This window comes from Pseudophryne corroboree, chromosome 2 (genome assembly GCF_028390025.1).
Source record: "Pseudophryne corroboree isolate aPseCor3 chromosome 2, aPseCor3.hap2, whole genome shotgun sequence".
Lineage (NCBI taxonomy): Eukaryota > Metazoa > Chordata > Amphibia > Anura > Myobatrachidae > Pseudophryne > Pseudophryne corroboree.
Genome location: NC_086445.1, coordinates 1,007,768,986 through 1,007,788,867, shown reverse-complemented (window position 1 = coordinate 1,007,788,867; position 19,882 = coordinate 1,007,768,986). Strand labels below are relative to the sequence as shown.

The 19,882-nt window shown below is 49.6% G+C and overlaps 1 protein-coding gene across 2 annotated transcripts in view; it reads left to right on the top strand.

Moving 5' to 3' along the window:
• BRWD1 (bromodomain and WD repeat domain containing 1) overlaps positions 1 to 19,882 on the top strand; it is a 403,503-nt gene that overhangs the window by 192,088 nt on the left and 191,533 nt on the right. For both annotated transcript variants that reach the window (XM_063956583.1, XM_063956584.1), the window contains exon 19: positions 11,840 to 11,999. In XM_063956583.1, coding sequence (XP_063812653.1) covers positions 11,840 to 11,999 — 160 coding nt within the window. The remainder of the gene's footprint in view (positions 1 to 11,839; positions 12,000 to 19,882) is intronic.

Here is a 19,882-nt window from a genome sequence, read left to right as displayed (position 1 = left end):
AAAAATGGCACTTCTCAGACTTCTGAGCTATATTGGGTTACACATTTGTTATGCTGTATTGCTTTGCTCAGAAAACATTTGTATGCACTTATTTCTGAGTATAAGCGTTCCAGTATGATGGGATGAATATTCCCCATTCACTACAGTGTATCTGCTGGGGAGGTTGCGGCTTCTGAAATATAAATACTAGGGCTACTCTAGCTGCAAACCTGCCAATGTCCAATGCACCATTGTGACATCACCCTCATTTCTATTACGACCTAGAGGATACTGGGGTCCACATTAGTACCATGGGGTATAGACTGGTCCACTAGGAGCCCTGGGCACTTAAATAAATCAATAGTGTGTGCTGGCTCCTCCCTCTATGCCCCTGCTACCAGACTCTGTTTAGAAAATGTGCCCGGAGGAGCCGATCACAGCTAGGGAAGCTCCTGAAGAGTTTTCTGCATTTATTTTCAGGCACTGCTGGGTGGCACCAGCCTGCCTGCTTCGGGGGATTTAGGGGAGAGAACGGCCCAACTTCCTACAGAGTTAATAGTCCCGTTTCTCCGCTGACAGGACACTGAGCTCCTGAGGGAGTCATTCGCAAGCCCCACCACGGCGAGCGTACCCTCGCGCAGCATGCCGCTATCCCTAACAGAGCCAGAAGAAAGAAGTGGTGAGTAGAACGCTGGCGTCCCGGTTAGCGGGTCGCCGGCGGGAATGGCGGCATGAGGGTAGGAGCGCAGCGCTGACATACAGGCTGCGCTCTGGTAGGCTCAGAAGGACATGCGGTCAGTGTGTCCCGCTGTGAGGCAGGCGCACTGAGCCACCAATGATTACCCACACTGGCTACATAGCTTAACAGGGGTTCTAACCCTCTGTTAAGCAAACAAGACCTCAGGCCAGGATAAAAAAAAACGGTGAGCCGTGCACCATTATGGGAGCGGGGCTTCACTATGAGTGGATCCAGCAGCTCACCAGCGCCATGTTCCCTCTGCAGCTTAAACTGGAAGGCATCACAGGGAAGCGCAGCTCCTCCACAAAAGACTCCACGTCTCCTCAGCGGTACCAGGGGGTCTTAGAAGGGGGAGGGGGGTGAGAGTTGTAGAATACTAAGCCCTATTAAGGGACTTAGGGTGGCGACCCAGCTAATTTTTACTTGTCTACAAGGGTGTGGTGTGGTTGGCTCCATTTTCTGTGTCCCCCTGCGGCTCTGTGTGGGATAAACTGTGTGTTCACCTTCTATCTGTGGGTGTGTGTGTGCCTTCACATTACCATGTCCAGGGACTGTGTTTCCTGCACAACAGTGTGTGTCCTCCCCCGGAGACTCACTACCCCGTTCTCAGGATAGTGCACATTCACAGGCTAGTGGGGCGGAACCCCCATGGTTAGATTCCATTAAGGGGATGATATCTAATGTTCCTACTAAATTATCCCATACTGAGAATGGGCTGCAATAATTAACACAGACTATGGCTGATCTGATGAATAGAGATTCAGTCCCCTGCCATTTGACCACAAAACCATACTCTGGCCCAGCTCATGCAGGCTGATACTGATGACGATACATCACGCACAGAGGAAGGTGAAGTGGGTGGGGGCGGGGGAGTGGGGAGTGCAGGGGGTGCAGACCTGTCACAGGGAATCCAGGCCCTAATAGAAGCTATTAGAGGTGTCCTGCACATTCCTGACAAGGTGGCGGAGGTAGAGGAGGAATCTTATTTTAATGTAAAAAAGAAATCCTCAGCTACTTTTCCAGAATCAAAGGATTTGAATGCTCTGTTTGAAGAAACTTGGGCTAATCCTGATAAAAAGTTTCAGATCCCTAAACTGTTGATTGTCTTTTCCCTTTCCTCTGGAAGATAGAAAGAAATGGGAAAACTCGCAGATTGTGGATGCATCGGTATCTAGGTTGTCACGTAAGATAGTCTTACCTGTTCCTGGGGCAGCATCCTTAACCACTTGCTTGGCATGGTCTCTGTGCTCTGTCTGACCTGGTCGCACAGGATGCGACCAGTCAGAGAGTGTTAGCAGCGGCAGGGAATAGAAACTGCTGCTGCTGTCAGAATGACCGGAAGGTCCCTCTGCCTCCCTGCACTCTCCCCCACTGATTGCTGTGCTGCTGATCGGTCAGCACGGCAGGTTCCCCCCCCCCCCCCCTCCAGCAGCTGCAGACAATGGCAGTGTAAATTAACCCTCCCAAGCCACCTCCAACCCCCCCCCCCCCCCCGTATACCTGGAGGCTGTCCCGGCTTTCAAAATGAAAGCCCTGATGGTCATGATATTCCCGATCGATGTTTGGAAAAGAAAAAAAATATTTCTCATACGTCCTAGAGGATGCTGGGGATGCTTCAGGAACCATGGGGTATAGACGGGATCTGCAGGAGACCTGGGCACACTATAAGACTTTGAATGGGTGTAAACTGGCTCCTCCCTCTATGCCCCTCCTCCAGACTCCAGTTAGATTCTGTGCCCAGCGAGACTGGATGCACACTGAGGAGCTCTCCTGAGTTTCTCAGAAAAAGACTCTAGGTTTATTATTTTCAGGGAGGCCTGCTGGCTACAGGCTCCCTGCATCGTGGGAGTGAGGAGAGAGAAGCAGACCTACTTCTTAAGAGTTCAAGGGCTCTGCTTCTTAGGCTACTGGGCGCTATTAGCTCCAGAGGGTTCGATCACTACGGTACGCCTAACTGCTTGTTCCGGAGCCGCACCATCACCCTCCTCACAGAGCCAGAAGATTGAAGCCGGGTGAGTATGAGAAGATCTGAAGACTTCAGTGACGGCAGAAGACAGCGTTTGAGGTACAGCGTAGCGGTCGCGCTGCGGGCAATGCTCCCACACTGATCACGGCACTGCAGGGCGCAGGGGGAGCGCCCTGGGCACCATGGGGGGCCTCAAACAGCACTGGCATAGAGTATAACAGTGCCCAGGCACTTGTTAAGGGACCCCCGCCAGTATAAAGAATTTTGAGCGGGACTGAAGCGCGCCATGTAGTGGGCGGGGCTTAGCTGCATAGCTCTCACCAGCGCCATTTTTCTCTTCACAGAAAGCTGCAGAGATGCTGGCCCTGACCTCCACACGGCTGTTCAAGTAACAGGGTGTAAAATGGGAGGGGGGGGGGGACACTAAGGGCCTTGTGGGGGAACTGTCCTCAGATAAGAGGGTTCCCTGAGTGTGTGGTGTGTCGGTACATGTGTGTCGACCTGTTTGAGGTAGAAGGCTTTTCGAGGGAGGAGGAGGAGCAAATGAATGTGGTGTCGCCGTCGACGGCGCCGACACCTGACTGGATGGATATGTGGAATGTTTTAAGTGCCAATGTAAATTTATTGCACAAAAGATTGGATAAAGCTGAAGCTAGGGAACAGTCAGGGAGTTAACCCATGCCTGTACCTATGTCGCAGGGACCTTCGGGGTCCCAAAAGCGCCCACTATCCCAAATAGTTTACACGGATACCGACACTAATTCTGACTCCAATGTTGAATATGATGATGCAAAATTACAGCCAAAGGTGGCTAAATGTATTCGATATATGATTATTGCAATCAAAGATGTTTTGCATATCACAGAGGAACCCCCTGTCCCTGACACACGGGTACACATGTATAAGGGATAGAAAACTGAGATAAATTTTCCCCCCTCACATGAGCTGAACGAGTTATGTGAAAAAGCTTGGGAACCTCCAGACAAGAAACTGCAGATTCCCAAAAGGATTCTTATGGCGTATCCATTCCCGCCAACGGACCGGATACGGTGGGAATCATACCCTAGGGTGGACAAAGCTTTTACACGCTTATCCAAAAAGGTAGCGCTGCCTTCCCAAGATACGGCTACCCTCAGGGATCCTGCTGATCGCAAGCACCCTGAAGTCCATTTATACACATTCAGGTACCTTACTCAGACCGTCTATTGCGTCGGCATGGGTGTGTAGTGCTGTAGCAGCATGGACAGATACCTTATCAGCGGAAATTGATACCCTGGATAAGGATACCATCCTATTGACCTAGGACATATAAAAGATGCTGTCTTATATATGAGAGATGCACAAAGAGACATTGGTCTATTGGGTTCTAGAATCAACGCTATGTCGATCTCGGCTAGAAGAGTCCTTAGGACCCGACAATGGACAGGTGATGCCGACTCAAAAAGGCATATGGAGGTTTTACCTTGCAAGGGTGAGGAATTGGGGAAGGTCTCTCGGACCTTGTCTCCACTGCTACCGCAGGCAAATCTAATTTTTACCTTATATTCCCTCACAACCTAAAAAAGCACTGCATTATCAAATGCAGTCCTTTCGATCAAATAGAAACAAGAAAGGCCGTGGATCGTCCTTTCTTGCCAGAGGTAAGGGCAGAGGGAAAAAGCTGCACAACACAGCTAGTTCCCAGGAACAGAAGTCCTCCCCGGCCTCTGCAAAATCCACCGCATGACGCTGGGGCTCCACTAAGGGAGTCCGCCCCAGTGGGGGCACGTCTTCGAATTTTCAGCCACATCTGTGCCCACTCACAGGTGGATCCCTGGGCAATAGAAATTGTTTCCCTAGGTTACAAACTGGAATTCGAAGAGGTGCCTCCTCGCCGGTTTTTCAAATCGGCTCTGCCAACGTCTCCTCAAGAACGGGAGATAGTGTTAAATGCAATTGACAAATTGTAGCTTCAACAGGGCAGGTGATATTACTTAACCCTGTTTGTGGTCCCGAAACCGGACGGTTCGGTCAGACCCATTTTAAATTTAAAATCCCTGAACCTATACTTGAAAAGGTTCAAATTCAAGATGGAATCGCTCAGGGCGGTCATCGCCAGCCTGGAAGGGGGAGATTTTATGGTATCTCTGGACATAAAGGATGCATACCTTCATGTTCCCATATATCCACCTCATCAGGCGTACCTGAGATTTGCGGTACAGGATTGTCATTACCAATTTCAGACGTTGCCGTTTGGGCTTTCCATGGCCCGGAGAATTTTCACCAAGGTAATGGTGGAAATTATGGTGCTCCTGCGCAAGCAAGGTGTCACAATTATCCCGTACTTGGACGATCTCCTCATAAAAGCGAGATCAAGAGAACAATTACTGAACAGCGTGTCACTTTCACTGAAGGTGTTAAAGCAACACGGCTGTATTCTCAATATCCCGAAGTCGCAGCTGGTTCCTACGACTCGTCTACCCTTCTTGGGCATGATTCTGGATACGGACCAGAAAAGGGTGTATCTGCCGATAGAAAAGGCTCAAGAACTCGTGACTTTGGTCAGGAACCTATTGAAACCAAAACAGGTGTCAGTGCATCACTGTACGCGAGTCCTGGGATAGGTGGTGGCATCTTACGAGGCCATTCCATTCGGCAGGTTCCATGCACGGACCTTCCAATGGGACCTACTGGACAAATGGTACGGGTCGCATCTACAAATGCATCGGTTGATCACCCTGTCCCCCAGGGCCAGGGTGTCTCTCCTGTGGTGGCTGCAGAGTGCTCACCTTCTAGAGGTCCGCAGATTCGGCATTCAGGACTGGGTCCTGGTGACCACGGACGCGAGCCTCCGAGGTTGGGGTGCAGTCACACAAGGAAGGAACTCAGGAGACTTGTCTTCACATCAACGTCCTGGAGCTAAGGGCCATATTCAACGCCCTTAGTCAAGCGGAGACTTTGCTTCGCGACTTACCAGTTCTGATCCAGTCAGACAACATCACCGCAGTAGCTCATGTAAACCGCCAGGGCGGCACAAAGAGCAGAGTGGCAATGGCGCAAGCCACAAAGATTCTACGCTGGGCGGAAAACCATGTAAGCGCCCTATCAGCAGTGTTCATTCCGGGTGTGGACAACTGGGAAGCAGACTTCCTCAGCAGGCACGACCTGCATCCGGGAGAGTGGGGACTTCATCAGGAAGTCTTCACACAGATTGCAAGCCAGTGGGGCCTGACCCAGATAGACATGATGGCGTCCCGCCTAAACAAAAAACTGCATAGGTATTGCGCCAGGTCAAGAGACCCTCAGGCGGTAGCGGTGGACGCACTAGTGACACCGTGGGTGTTGAGAATAATAAGAAAAGGAGGAGTTCGGACAATTCTCATTGTTCCAGATTGGCCACGAAGGGCCTGGTACCCGGAATTGCAGGAGATGCTCACAGAAGATCCGTGGCCTCTTCCTCTAAGACAGGACCTGTTGCAACAGGGGCCCTGTCTGTTCCAAGACTTACCGCGGCTGCGTTTGACGGCATGGCGGTTGAACGCCGGATCCTAGCGGAAAAGGGCATTCCGGATGAGGTCATTCCTACTCTGATAAAGGCTAGGAAGGACGTGACAGCTAAACGTTATCACCGTATATGGCGTAAATATGTTGCTTGGTTTGAGGCCAGGTATGCACCTACGGAAGAATTCCATCTGGGCTGTTTCCTTCACTTTCTACAAACTGGAGTGAATTTGGGCCTAAAATTAGGCTCCATTAAGGTTCAGATTTCGGCATTATCCATTTTCTTTCAAAAAGAATTGGCTTCACTACCAGAAATACAAACTTTTGTAAAGGGAGTGCTTCATATTCAGCCTCCTTTTGTACCTCCGGTGGCGCCTTGGGACCTTTAACGTGGTTTTGAGTTTCCTTAAGTCGCACTGGTTTGAACCACTTCAGACAGTAGAGTTAAAATATCTCACTTGGAAGGTGGTCATGTTGTTGGCCTTAGCTTCGGCTAGGCGAGTGTCAGAATTGGCGGCTTTGTCTCACAAAATCCCCTATCTAGTTTTCCATATGGATAGGGCGGAATTTCGGACCCGTCCTCAATTCTTGCCTAAGGTGGTGTCATCCTTTCATATGAACCAACTTATTGTGGTGCCGGTGGCTATACGAGACTTGGAGGATTCCGAGTTTCTGGATGTAGTCAGGGCTTTGAAAATTTACGTGGCCAGGACGGTCAAAGTCAGAAAAACTGAAGCGCTGTTTATCCTGTATGCAGCCAACAAGGTTGGCACTCCTGCTTCAAAGCAGACTATTGCTCGCTGGATCTGTACCACGATTCAGCAGGCGCATACGACGGCTAGATTGCCGTTACCTAAATCAGTTAAGGCCCATTCCACTAGGAAAGTGGGCTCTTCTTGGGCGGCTGCACGAGGGGTCTCGGCACTACAGCTGTGCCGAGCGGCTACTTCGTCAGGGGCAAACACGTTTGCAAAATTCTACAAATTTGATACCCTGGCTGAGGAGGACCTCCTGTTTGCTCAATCGGTGCTGCAGAGTCATCCGCACTCTCCCGCCCGTTTGGGAGCTTTGGTATAATCCCCATCGTCCTTACGGAGTCCCCAGCATCCTCTAGGACGTAAGAGAAAATAAGATTTTAAACCTACCGGTAAATCTTTTTCTCGTAGTCCGTAGAGGATGCTGGGCGCCCGTCCCAAGTGCGGACTACTTCTGCAAGACTTGTATATAGTTTTGCTTACATAAGGGTTATGTTATGGTTGCTTTCAGTTTCCGACTGAAGCTATGTTGAATTTCATACTGTTAACTGGTTAGTTTATCACAAGTTGTACGGTGTGATTGGTGTGGGCTGGTATGAATCTTGCCATTGGTTTAACAAAAATCCTTTCCTTGTACTGTCCGTCTCCTCTGGGCACAGTTTCTCTAACTGAGGTCTGGAGGAGGGGCATAGAGGGAGGAGCCAGTGCACACCCAAATCCTAAAGTCTTTCTTAAAGTGCCCATGTCTCCTGCGAAGCCCGTCTATCCCCATGGTCCTTATGGAGTCCCCAGCATCCACTACGGACGTATGTATATGTGTCATTATCTCAGTAGGGAAACCAAAAATGTGTGACTTTGAATTTTGGATAAGGGATACTCAACCTGTATTGCTGCTGGGGTGGCCCAGAGACCCATTGTGCATGGATCACGAAGGCCATTGCTAAGTAGTCAGGTAACCTAATTGACAGATTAGATTCCTTACCCAGGGAGGAGATAATTTTACTCCTACTGCATATTCAGGACTCTGCTACCTTTATGGTGGAGGCCTAAAAGGAAATTGGTTTGCTCAATGCACACACCACAGAGCACGCAGAGGCTTGTGGTTACGCAAATAGACTGCGGATTCCAGGAAAGGCGTGAAAAGCCTACCATTCACAGGTGAGGTCCTTTTTGAAGATGAACTGGATACGTGGATGTCCAAGGCTACGGCGGGTAAGTCTCCGTACCTTCCCTTCCGCAGCACCCCCAGCTAGGCAAACCTACTCTGCTCCAACTCTGCAGTCCTTTCAGAGAACGAAATTCAAAGGTTCTTCTACTGCCTTCAAAGTTAATAGAGGTAAACCCAGATAACCAGCAGCTGCAGGTTCTCGGGAACAGACCTCCGGTTCTGCTTCCTCAAAGCCTTCAGCATGACGGTGGACCGCACTGCCTGGGAGACAGGCAGGTGGGAGCCCGGTTACGTTACTCCAGTCAAATTTGGGCAACATCATGCCAGGATTCCTGGGTCAAAGACCTTATCGCCCAGGGATACAGACTGGAGTTCCAGGAACTCCCACCTCACAGATTCTTCAAATCGGGCACACCAGCTTCTCCAGAAGCAGGTCTGATTTTGCAGGCAGAAATCCAGAAGCTGGTACAATCTCAGGTCATTGTCCCAGTTCCACTTCACCTACAAAACAAAGGTTATTACTCCAACCTGTTTGTGGTACCGAAAACGGATGGTTCGGTAATGCCCATTTTAAAGTCACTGAACCCGTACTTAAGGTGGTTCAAGTTCAGGATGGAGTCTCTGAGAGCGGTGATCTCAGGTCTGGAGGAGGGAGAATTTCTGGTGTCTCTGGAAATCAAGGATGCATACCTTCATATCCCGATTTTGCCGCCTCATCAGGCTTGCCTACGATTTGCATTACAGGACTGTAACTTTCAAGGCACCGATTGTGTTCACCAAGGTAATGGCAGAGATGACGTTTCTTCTCCGCAAGCAGGGAGTGAACATAATACCATACCTGGATGACCTGCTGATCAAAGCACCATCTAGGGAAAGGTTGTTGGACATCATTGCCCTCTCAACCTGACTACTCCAAGATCACTGGTGGATTCTGAACCTGCCAAAATCCCACCTGGAACCGACACGGAGGCTTTTCCGTTCCTGGGGATGATACTGGATTCGGAGGCACAGAAGGTATTCTTTCCATAGGAAAAGGCCATGGTAATCCAATCGATGGTGCGGTATGGTTTAAAGCCAACCCAGATATTGGTGCATCTATGCATTCACCTTCTGGGGAAGATGGTTGCCTTTTACGAGGCTCTGCAGTACGGAAGGTTTCATGCAAAGACCCTTCCAGCTGGATCTGTTGGACAAATGGCTCGGATCGCATCTTCACATGCACCAGAGGATACGTTTGTCGCCAAAAGCCAGGATTTCTCTTCTATGGTGGCTTCAGACTTCTCACCTGACCGAGTGTTGAAGGTTCAGAATTCAGAATTGGATTCTGCTAACCACAGACGCAAACCTCAGAGGTTGGGGAGCAGTCACCCAGGGGGAACAGTTCCAAGGAAAATGGTCAAGTCTGGAAACCATTCTTCTGATCAACGTTCTGGAACTAAGGGCCAAATGCAACGCACTTCTACAGGCATCGCATCTTCTTCAAGATCAAGCCATACAAGTTCAGTCGGATAATGTGACGGCGGTAACGTACATAAACCGACAGCGCGGAACGAAGAGCAGAGCAGCAATGTCAGAGGTAACGAGAATTCTCCTCTGGCCAGAAAGTCACGCAGTGGCGCTGTCTGTAATCTTCATTCCGTGAGTTGACAACTGGGAAGTGAACTTCCTCAGCAGACACGACCTCCACCCAGGAGAGTGGGGACTTCACCTGCAGGTGTTCGAGTCCTTGTCACGTATGTGGGGGACTCCACAAATAGACATGATGGCCTCTCGTCTCAACAAGAAGCTCAAACGGTATTGTTCCAGGTCGAGGGACCCACAAGCATTGCCGGTGGATGCTCTGGTGACTTCATGGTTTACGTGTTTCCACCTCTTCCATTGATCCCAAGAAGTCTCAAAAGAATAAAAAGGGAAAAATTTCAAACAATTCTCATTGATCCTGACTGGTACGCGTATCTACTGGAGATGCTCCTAGAAGACCCTTGGCCTCTGCCTCTTCGCGAGGATCTTCTACAACAGGGGCCTTTTGTCTATCAAGACTTACCACGGCTTCGTTTGACGGCATGAAGGTTGAGCGTCAAATTCTAGCCCAGAAGGGGATCCCGGACATGGTTATTCCAACCCTGATCCAAGCCAGGAAAGGGGTATCGTCTAAACACTACCACCGTATTTGGAAAAACTACACACATTTCCTACAGTGGAACTTAACCTGGGCCGTTTCCTCCTTTTTCTACAGTCAGGTGTGGATGTGGGCCTACTTTTGGGCTCCTTGAAAGTCCAGATTTCAGCCTTATCCATTTTCTTCCAGAAACAATTGGCTACCCTCCCTGAGGCTCAGACGTTCTTGAAGGGTGTTCTGCACATCCAACCGCCCTTTGTGCCTCCCACGGCACCTTGGGATCTCAACGTGGTGGTGCAGTTTCTACAATCAGAATGGTTTGAGCCTTTACAGGAGTTTGACGTTAAATTTGTTATATGGAAGACTGTTACACTGTTGGCCTTAGCTTCAGCAAGGGGCGTATCGGAACTGGGGGCGTTGTCTCACAAGAGCCTCTATTTGATTTTTCATGAAGATAGAGCTGAACTCGGAACGCGTCAGCAATTTCTTCCTAAGGTGGTGTCTGCGTTTCATATCAACCAACCTATTGTGGTTCCGGTGCTCACAGACACCTCGGCTACCTCATAGTCCTTGGATGTTGTGATGGCTTTTAAAATCTATGTGAAACGGACAGCCCGTCACAGAAAATATGACTTGCTGTTTGTGCTCTATGATCCCAAGAAAATTGGTTGTCCTGCTTCAAAGCAGTCTCTTGCTCGCTGGATCAGGTGTACTATTCAGCAGGTTACGGCAGGATTGCCAGTTCCTAAAGTAAAGGCCCACTCTACTAGATCGGTGGGTTCTTCCTGGGCGGCTGCCCGGGGTGTGTCTGCTTTGCAACACAGGGTCGAACACGTTCTACAAGTTCAATACTTTGGCCGCTCAGGACCTTCAGTTTGGTCAATCAGTTCTGCAGGAACCTCAGCACTCTCCCACCCGATTTGGGAGCTTTGGTACATCCCCATGGTACTAATGTGGACCCCAGTATCCTCTAGGACGCAAGAGAAAATAGGATTTTAATTACCTACCGGTAAATCCTTTTCTCGTAGTCCGTAGAGGATACTGGGCGCCCACCCAGTGCTTCGTGTTATTTGCACTGTTACTTGGTTAAGTATTGTTGTTGGTTCAGCTGTTGCTGCAGCTGTTCAGGTTTGGTTAGCTTGGCTTTCCTCTTGTTTGTGTGTGCTGTTCGGATCTTGCCACTGTTTCTGTTACATCCTTCCTCAGGATATGTCAGTCTCCTCAGGCACAGTTTCTAGACCGAGTCTGGTAGGAGGGGCATAGAGGGAGGAGCCAGTGCACACTTGATTTCTTAAAGTGCCCAAGGATTCTAGTGGACCCATCTATACCCCATGGTACTAATGTGGACCCCAGTATCCTCTACGGACTACGAGAAAAGGATTTACCGGTAGGTAATTAAAATCCTATTTTTATACTAGCTGTACATTGTAGTAAGGCAGTCCCTCTGGCTGTGTCTTCAATGCTGGAAGTTACAAAACTGAATGACAGAACCACTTTAAATGATGCCACAAAATTTAAGCTCTAATGTCCACTATAATTTAAACCAGTTAATAGTACTAAAAGATATTTGTACTGGACACCTTTACTGTACTGGTCTTCATTAATATATACTGTATGTGCTTCGTGTTTTTAGATGTCTTATCTCCAAATATCGGCCTGAGGCGCAGTGGACAGGTTGAGGGTGTTCGCCAAATGCATTCGAATGCACCTCGCAGTCAAATTGCTACTGAGCAGGACCTCCTTGCCTGCAAACGCAGAGTTGTCGTGCCAGAGATACCGAACAGTATATTAAGGTACAGTTTATTTGGATGAAGTTGTCAGACTTAAATGGTGATTCTGTTAATGTACTGCATTAACCTAAACTGGACCAAGAAATGCAATGGTTTTAGATTTTCTTCAAATTCCAATCGGTACCATAAAGGGATTAAACCTCTGTCCAGGTACTGAACTCAGGGCTAGGTGCTCTCAGTTGTCTCATCTGGCTCCTCCTCATTTCATCTTTAGTCCATGTAAGACTAGGCCCTGCCTTATTCCACCTGTTTGCTGCGGAAGTGATGTGATTCTGCCAAAAGTTATGGTTTTTTGGACTACCCTATTTGCATACCTCCCAACATGACCCATTCTAGGAGGGACACAGTGTTCTGCTCCTGGACTTTTCTCTTAATGTATGATTGCTGGCGCCTGTGCTGAAACCTCTTATCAATGAACTAATTCAGCACAGGTGATGGCAATCATACATTAAGAGATGTCCAGGAGCAGAGTATTGTGTCCCTCCTGGAGAGGGTCATGTTGGGAGGTATGTATTTGTAAGTTTCTCTGACGTCCTAGTGGATGCTGGGGACTCCGTAAGGACCATGGGGAATAGCGGCTCCGCAGGAGACTGGGCACAGCTAAGAAAGATTTAGGACTACCTGGTGTGCACTGGCTCCTCCCACTATGACCCTCCTCCAGACCTCAGTTAGAATCCTGTGCCCGGCTGAGCTGGATGCACACTAGGGGCTCTCCTGAGCTCCTAGAGAGAAAGTATATTTTAGTTTTTTTATTTTACAGTGAGATCTGCTGGCAACAGACTCACTGCAGCGAGGGACTAACGGGAGAAGAAGCGAACCTACCTAACTGGTGGTAGCTTGGGCTTCTTAGGCTACAGGACACCATTAGCTCCAGAGGGATCGACCGCATGGAACCGGCCATTGATGTTCGGTCCTGGAGCCGCGCCGCCGGCCTCCTTACAGAGCCAGAAGCAAGAAGAATCCGGAAAATCGGCGGCAGAAGACATCAGTCTTCACCAAGGTAGCGCACAGCACTGCAGCTGTGCGCCATTGCTCCTCATACACACTTCACACTCCGGTCACTGAGGGTGCAGGGCGCTGGGGGGGGGGGGGGGGGCGCCCTGAGAAGCAATAAAAACACCTTGGCTGGCAAATATATCACAATATATAGCCCCAGAGGCTATATATGTGATAAATACCCCTGCCAGAATCCATAAAAAAGCGGGAGAAAAGTCCGCCGAAAAAGGGGCGGAGCTATCTCCCTCAGCACACTGGCGCCATTTCTCCCTCACAGCTCCGCTGGAAGGAAGCTCCCTGGCTCTCCCCTGCAGTCTACACTACAGAAAAGGGTAAAAAAGAGAGGGGGGGCACTAAATTTAGGCGCAATATACATATAGCAGCTATAAGGGGATATAATTTAGTTAATCCCTGATTTATATAGCGCTCTGGTGTGTGCTGGCATACTCTCTCTGTCTCCCCAAAGGGCTTTGTGGGGTCCTGTCTTCTGTCAGAGCATTCCCTGTGTGTGTGCGGTGTGTCGGTACGGCTGTGTCGACATGTTTGATGAGGAGACTTATGTGGAGGAGGAGCAGGTGCCTGTAAATGTGTTGTCACCCCCCGCGGGGCAGACACCTGAGTGGATGGACTTGTGGAAGGAATTACGCGAAAGTGTCGACTCCTTACATAAAAAATTTGACGACATGCCAAATGCGGGGCAGCTGGCTTCTCAGCCCGTGCCTGCCCAGACGTCTCAAAAGTCATCAGGGGCTCTAAAACGCCCGCTACTTCAGATGGCAGACACAAATGTCGACACGGATACTGATACCAGTGTCGACGACGAAGAGACTAATGTAATGTCCAATAGGGCCACTCGTTATATGATTGAGGCAATGAAAAATGTTTTACACATTTCTGAGGTGACCCCAGGTACCACAAAAAAGGGTATTATGTTTGGGGAGAAAAAACTACCAGTAGTTTTTCCCCCTTCTGAAGAATTAAATGAAGCGTGTGAACTAGCGTGGGCTTCCCCCGATAAAAAATTGGTAATTTCAAAAAAATTACTAATGGCGTACCCTTTCCCGCCAGAGGATAGGTCACGTTGGGAAACACCCCCTAGGGTGGATAAAGCATTTACGCGCTTAGCAAAAAAGGTGGCACTGCCGTCCCAGGATACGGCCGCCCTAAAGGAACCTGCTGACAGAAAGCAGGAGGCTCTCCAGAAAGCTATATATACACACTGGTATTATACTGAGACCAGCTATTGCCTCAGCATGGATGTGCAGTGCTGCAGCTGCATGGTCAGACTCCCTGTCAGAAAACATTGACACCCTAGACAGGGACACTATATTGCTAAACGTAGAGCATATTAAAGACGCTGTCTTCTACATAAGAGATGCACAGAGGGATATTTGCCGGCTGGCATCTAAAATAAGTGCACTGTCCATTTCTGCCAGGAGAGGGTTATGGACCCGGCAGTGGACAGGTGATGCAGATTCTAAAAGGCACATGGAAGTTTTGCCTTATAAGGGTGAGGAGCTGTTCGGGGATGGTCTTTCGGACTTAGTGTCCACAGCAACAGCTGGGAAATCAGCATTTTTGCCACATGTCCCCTCACAACCAAAGAGAGCACCGTATTATCAGGTGCAGTCCTTTCGCCCCCAAAAGAGCAGACGCGGTAGAGGCGCGTCCTTTCTGCCCAGAGGCAGAGGTAGGGGAAAAAATCTGCAGCATACAGCCACTTCCCAGGAACAAAAGTCCTCCCCCGCTTCTTCTGCTAAGTCCGCCGCATGACGCTGGGGCTCAACAGGCAGAGCCAGGTACGGTGGGGGCCATCTCAAAAACTTCAGCAATCAGTGTGCTCGCTCACAGGTAGATCCCTGGATCCTTCAAGTGGTATCTCAGGGGTACAGGCTGGAATACGAGACACCCCCCCCCCCCCCCCGCCGTTTCCTCAAATCTGCCTTACCAACGACTCCTTCAGAAAGGGAGGCTGTGTTAGAGGCAATTCACAAGCTGTATTCCCAGCAGGTGATAGTCAAGGTGCCCCTACTTCAACAAGGACGGGGTTACTATTCCACAATGTTTGTGGTACCGAAACCGGACGGTTCGGTGAGACCCATTTTAAATTTAAAATCCTTGAACACATATTTAAGAAAATTCAAGTTCAAGATGAATCGCTCAGGGCGGTTATTGCAAGCCTGGACGAGGGAGATTACATGGTATCTCTGGACATCAATGATGCTTACCTGCATGTCCCCATTTACCATCCTCACCAGGAGTACCTCAGATTTGTGGTACAGGATTGTCATTACCAATTCCAGACGTTGCCGTACGGCCTGTCCACGGCACCGAGGGTCTTTACCAAGGTAATGGCCGAAATGATGATACTCCTTCTGAAAAAGGGAGTTTTAATTATCCCATACTTGGACGATCTCCTGATAAGGGCGAGGTCCAGAGAGCAGTTGTTGGTAGGCGTAGCATTATCTCAGGAGGTGCTACACCAGCACGGTTGGATTCTGAATATTCCAAAGTCTCAGCTGGTTCCGGCGACACGTCTACTGTTCCTGGGGATGATTCTGGACACAGTCCAGAAAAAAGTGTTTCTCCCAGAGGAGAAAGCCAAGGAGCTGTCATCTCTAGTCAGAGGCCTCCTGAAACCAAAACAGGTGTCGGTGCATCATTGCACGCGAGTCCTGGGAAAGATGGTAGCTTCCTACGAAGCGATTCCATTCGGCAGGTTCCATGCCAGAACCTTTCAGTGGGACCTGTTGGACCAATGGTCCGGATCGCATCTTCAAATGCATCGGTTGATAACCCTGTCTCCAAGGACCAGGGTGTCTCTGCTGTGGTGGCTGCAGAGTGCTCATCTCAGAGAGGGCCGCAGATTCGGCATACAGGACTGGGTCCTGGTGACCACGGATGCCAGCCTTCGGGGCTGGGGAGCAGTCACACGGGGAAGAAACTTCTAAGGACTTTGGTCAAGTCAGGAGACTTCCCTACACATAAATGTTCTGGAACTGAGGGCCATTTACAATGCCCTAAGTCAGGCAAAGCCCCTGCTTCAAAACCAGCCGGTTCTGATCCAGTCAGACAACATCACGGCAGTCGCCCATGTAAATCGACAGGGCGGCACAAGAAGCAGGACGGCGATGGCAGAAGCCACAAGGATTCTCCGATGGGCGGAAAATCACGTGTTAGCACTGTCAGCAGTGTTCATTCCGGGAGTGGACAACTGGGAAGCAGACTTCCTCAGCAGGCACGACATCCACCCGGGAGAGTGGGGACTTCATCCAGAAGTCTTCCAACTGATTGTAAACGTTGGGAAAGGCCACAGGTGGACATGATGGCGTCCCGCTTAAACAAAAAGCTAGAAAAATATTGCGCCAGGTCAAGAGACCCTCAGGCGATAGCTGTGGACGCTCTAGTGACACCGTGGGTGTACCGGTCGGTTTATGTGTTCCCTCCTCTTCCTCTCATACCCAAGGTACTGAGGATAATAAGGAAAAGAGGAGTAAGAACTATTCTCATTGTTCCAGATTGGCCAAGAAGGTCTTGGTACCCGGAACTTCAAGAATTAATCTCAGAGGACCCATGGCCTCTGCCGCTCAGACAGGACCTGCTGCTGCAGGGGCCCTGTCTGTTCCAAGACTTACCGCGGCTGCGTTTGACGGCATGGCGGTTGAACACCGGATCCTCAAAGAAAAGGGTATTCCGGAGGAAGTCATTCCTACGCTCATTAAAGCTAGAAAAGATGTAACCGTACAACATTATCACCGCATATGGCGAAAATATGTTGCGTGGTGTGAGGCCAGGAAGGCCCCAACGGAGGAATTCCAGCTAGGTCGATTTCTGCACTTCCTACAGTCAGGGGTGACTATGGGCCTAAAACTGGGTTCCATTAAGGTCCAGATTTCGGCTCTGTCGATTTTCTTCCAAAGGGAACTGGCTTCACTGCCTGAAGTTCAGACATTTGTCAAGGGAGTGCTGCATATTCAGCCTCCTTTTGTGCCTCCAGTGGCACCGTGGGACCTCAACGTGGTGTTGGGTTTCCTAAAGTCACTTTGGTTTGAGCCACTCAAAACCGTGGATTTAAAATATCTCACGTGGAAAGTGGTCATGCTTTTGGCCTTGGCTTCGGCAAGGCGTGTGTCAGAATTGGCGGCTTTGTCATGTAAAAGCCCCTATTTGATTTTCCATATGGATAGGGCAGAATTGAGGACTCGTCCCCAGTTTCTTCCTAAGGTGGTAACAGCTTTTCACTTGAACCAACCTATCGTGGTGCCTGCGGCTACTAGGGACTTGGAGGACTCCAAGTTACTGGACGTAGTCAGGGCCTTGAAAATTTATGTTTCCAGGACGGCTGGAGTCAGGAAGACTGACTCGCTATTTATCCTGTATGCACCCAACAAGATGGGTGCTCCTGCTTCAAAGCAGACTATTGCTCGCTGGATTTGTAGCACAATTCAGCTTGCGCATTCTGTGGCTGGCCTGCCGCAGCCTAAATCTGTAAAAGCCCATTCCACGAGGAAAGTGGGCTCTTCTTGGGCGGCTGCCCGAGGGGTCTCGGCTCTACAACTTTGCCGAGCTGCTACTTGGTCAGGGGCAAACACGTTTGCAAAATTCTACAAATTTGATACCCTGGCTGAGGAGGACCTTGAGTTCTCTCATTCGGTGCTGCAGAGTCATCCGCACTCTCCCACCCGTTTGGGAGCTTTGGTATAATCCCCATGGTCCTTACGGAGTCCCCAGCATCCACTAGGACGTCAGAGAAAATAAGATTTTACTCACCGGTAAATCTATTTCTCGTAGTCCGTAGTGGATGCTGGGCGCCCGTCCCAAGTGTGGACTGTCTGCAATACTTTTATATAGTTATTGTTAACTACAAGGGTTATTGTTGAGCCATCTTTTGAGAGGCTCTGTTATATTCATACTGTTAACTGGGTAAATTATCACGAGTTATACGGTGTGATTGGTGTGGCTGGTATGAGTCTTACCCGGGATTCAAAATCCTTCCTTATTGTGTCAGCTCTTCCGGGCACAGTATCCTTACTGAGGTCTGGAGGAGGGTCATAGTGGGAGGAGCCAGTGCACACCAGGTAGTCCTAAATCTTTCTTAGCTGTGCCCAGTCTCCTGCGGAGCCGCTATTCCCCATGGTCCTTATGGAGTCCCCAGCATCCACTACGGACTACGAGAAATAGATTTACCGGTGAGTAAAATCTTATTTTTTCTGTCAGCCAGTGGTCTGACACTGGGGACAGTGGGTATAGCCAGGCGTTCAGTCAGGGCACCAAGGAGTTAAACTTGTGGAGTGCAGCCTGGTAAGACCCTCCTCCCCTATACCCAGCCTGCTTCAGGCCAGTCGTTTTTTTCCTTGGTGCTCAGGAAAGGGGCACTTTTTTATTTTAATTTTTTTTTATTTTGAAGTAGCATGGCTTTCAGCCCTGATAACTTTTATTTTTACTTTTTAATTTTTTTTATTTTTACTTCAGGCAGCGGTTAGCGCTACCGCTGCCCGCTTCACCGCTCTGCTCTGCAGCCGGGTCCCGGTCTCAACGGCCAGCCGCCCAAGCTCCTCCCAGGCATCAGGAGCAGCCGTACCAGATGGAGGTGACAGGTAACGGTCTCCCGCTCTGCGAGCACCGCTGGGGAGAGGCAGCTCCAGCGGTTCCTGGCAGTGGCACTGGGTCCTCTCTCCAGCTACCATTAGGCCACCAAGGACATTACATAGCAGGAATGGTTCTTGTGGAGGCTCCAGGGGATGTAGGGATATCCCTTAACTCCGCCCCCAGCTCTGTTGCTCAGTACTTTAGTAAGACAGCAGCTTTTGGGCGCTCTCTCCTCCCTCATCCTTCACCCTTCCCATCCCTACAGACTCAGCGGCTATTTTAGAAGCACAACGTTAAGCATTTCTGTGATGGAGAGTTTGTGCAGGTCCAATCCACTGCTACAAACTCTTGAGAATAGAGCCAAACCTGCCTCCCTTAAACCAGCACTGCACCAGGAGTCAGGTTGCATAGTCCATATCTCATCTGGTGTAGGTATTGGACAGGTGATGCCAGTTTACTCTCTATTTTCTATTACACACTGCTAGAGGTATTGTAGTGTACTAAGTTAGTGATATAGTATCACTGTTTACCTGAACAGTTGCTACTACTGTGGTGGGCTCACAGCTGCAGTACCAGACCCACTTATTTCTTTATTTGTGGCTCTCTAGTCCAGTGTTATATAGCCCACGCTGGGCTCTGCGACCGTTGCTCTGCCGAAGTTCCTGGCATTTCCTCTGCGGAGGGTCCTACTTCGTCGGAGCCGGCTTGGGCTACCTCTTTGGCCTTGGCTGTGAAGGAATTGACTTCCCAGCTAGCAGCTAACAAAGCTCCGCAGGTCGCAGTTTCCATGGTAAGTGCAGAACTTCCCCTTCCACAGACACAGCAGCCACAATACCAACAAAGGGTTTGTCTCAATCTGTCCAGGGCTTGGTGCAGGTTTCCTCTAATCTGCAACAAGCCTTGGGGTCTTCATGGAAGCGCAGAAGCAAATCCTCGTCAGCGCTACCCCTTGTACTGTCAGAGGATTCCCAATCAGAGGAATTTTCTGACGAAGGGAAAGATCCTCAGGATTCGGAAGCTGAAGAATCTCCCACTTTAGAAGATCACATGAGCTTAGCTAGGGTGGAAGCCTTAGTCAAGACGGTTAGGGAAATACTACAGATCAAGGATGCCGATGTTCTACCCGATGCACAGACGCCTCTTTTTAAAAAGAAAAAGAAGGATCCATCTGCTTTTCCCACTTCCACGCAGTTGGAGGACCTTTTTAAGGAACTTGGTCTCATCCATATAAAAAGTTTTTAGTGACCAAACGTAATTCCTCCTTTTATCCCATGCCGGAATCGAACCGTAAAAGTGGGAAA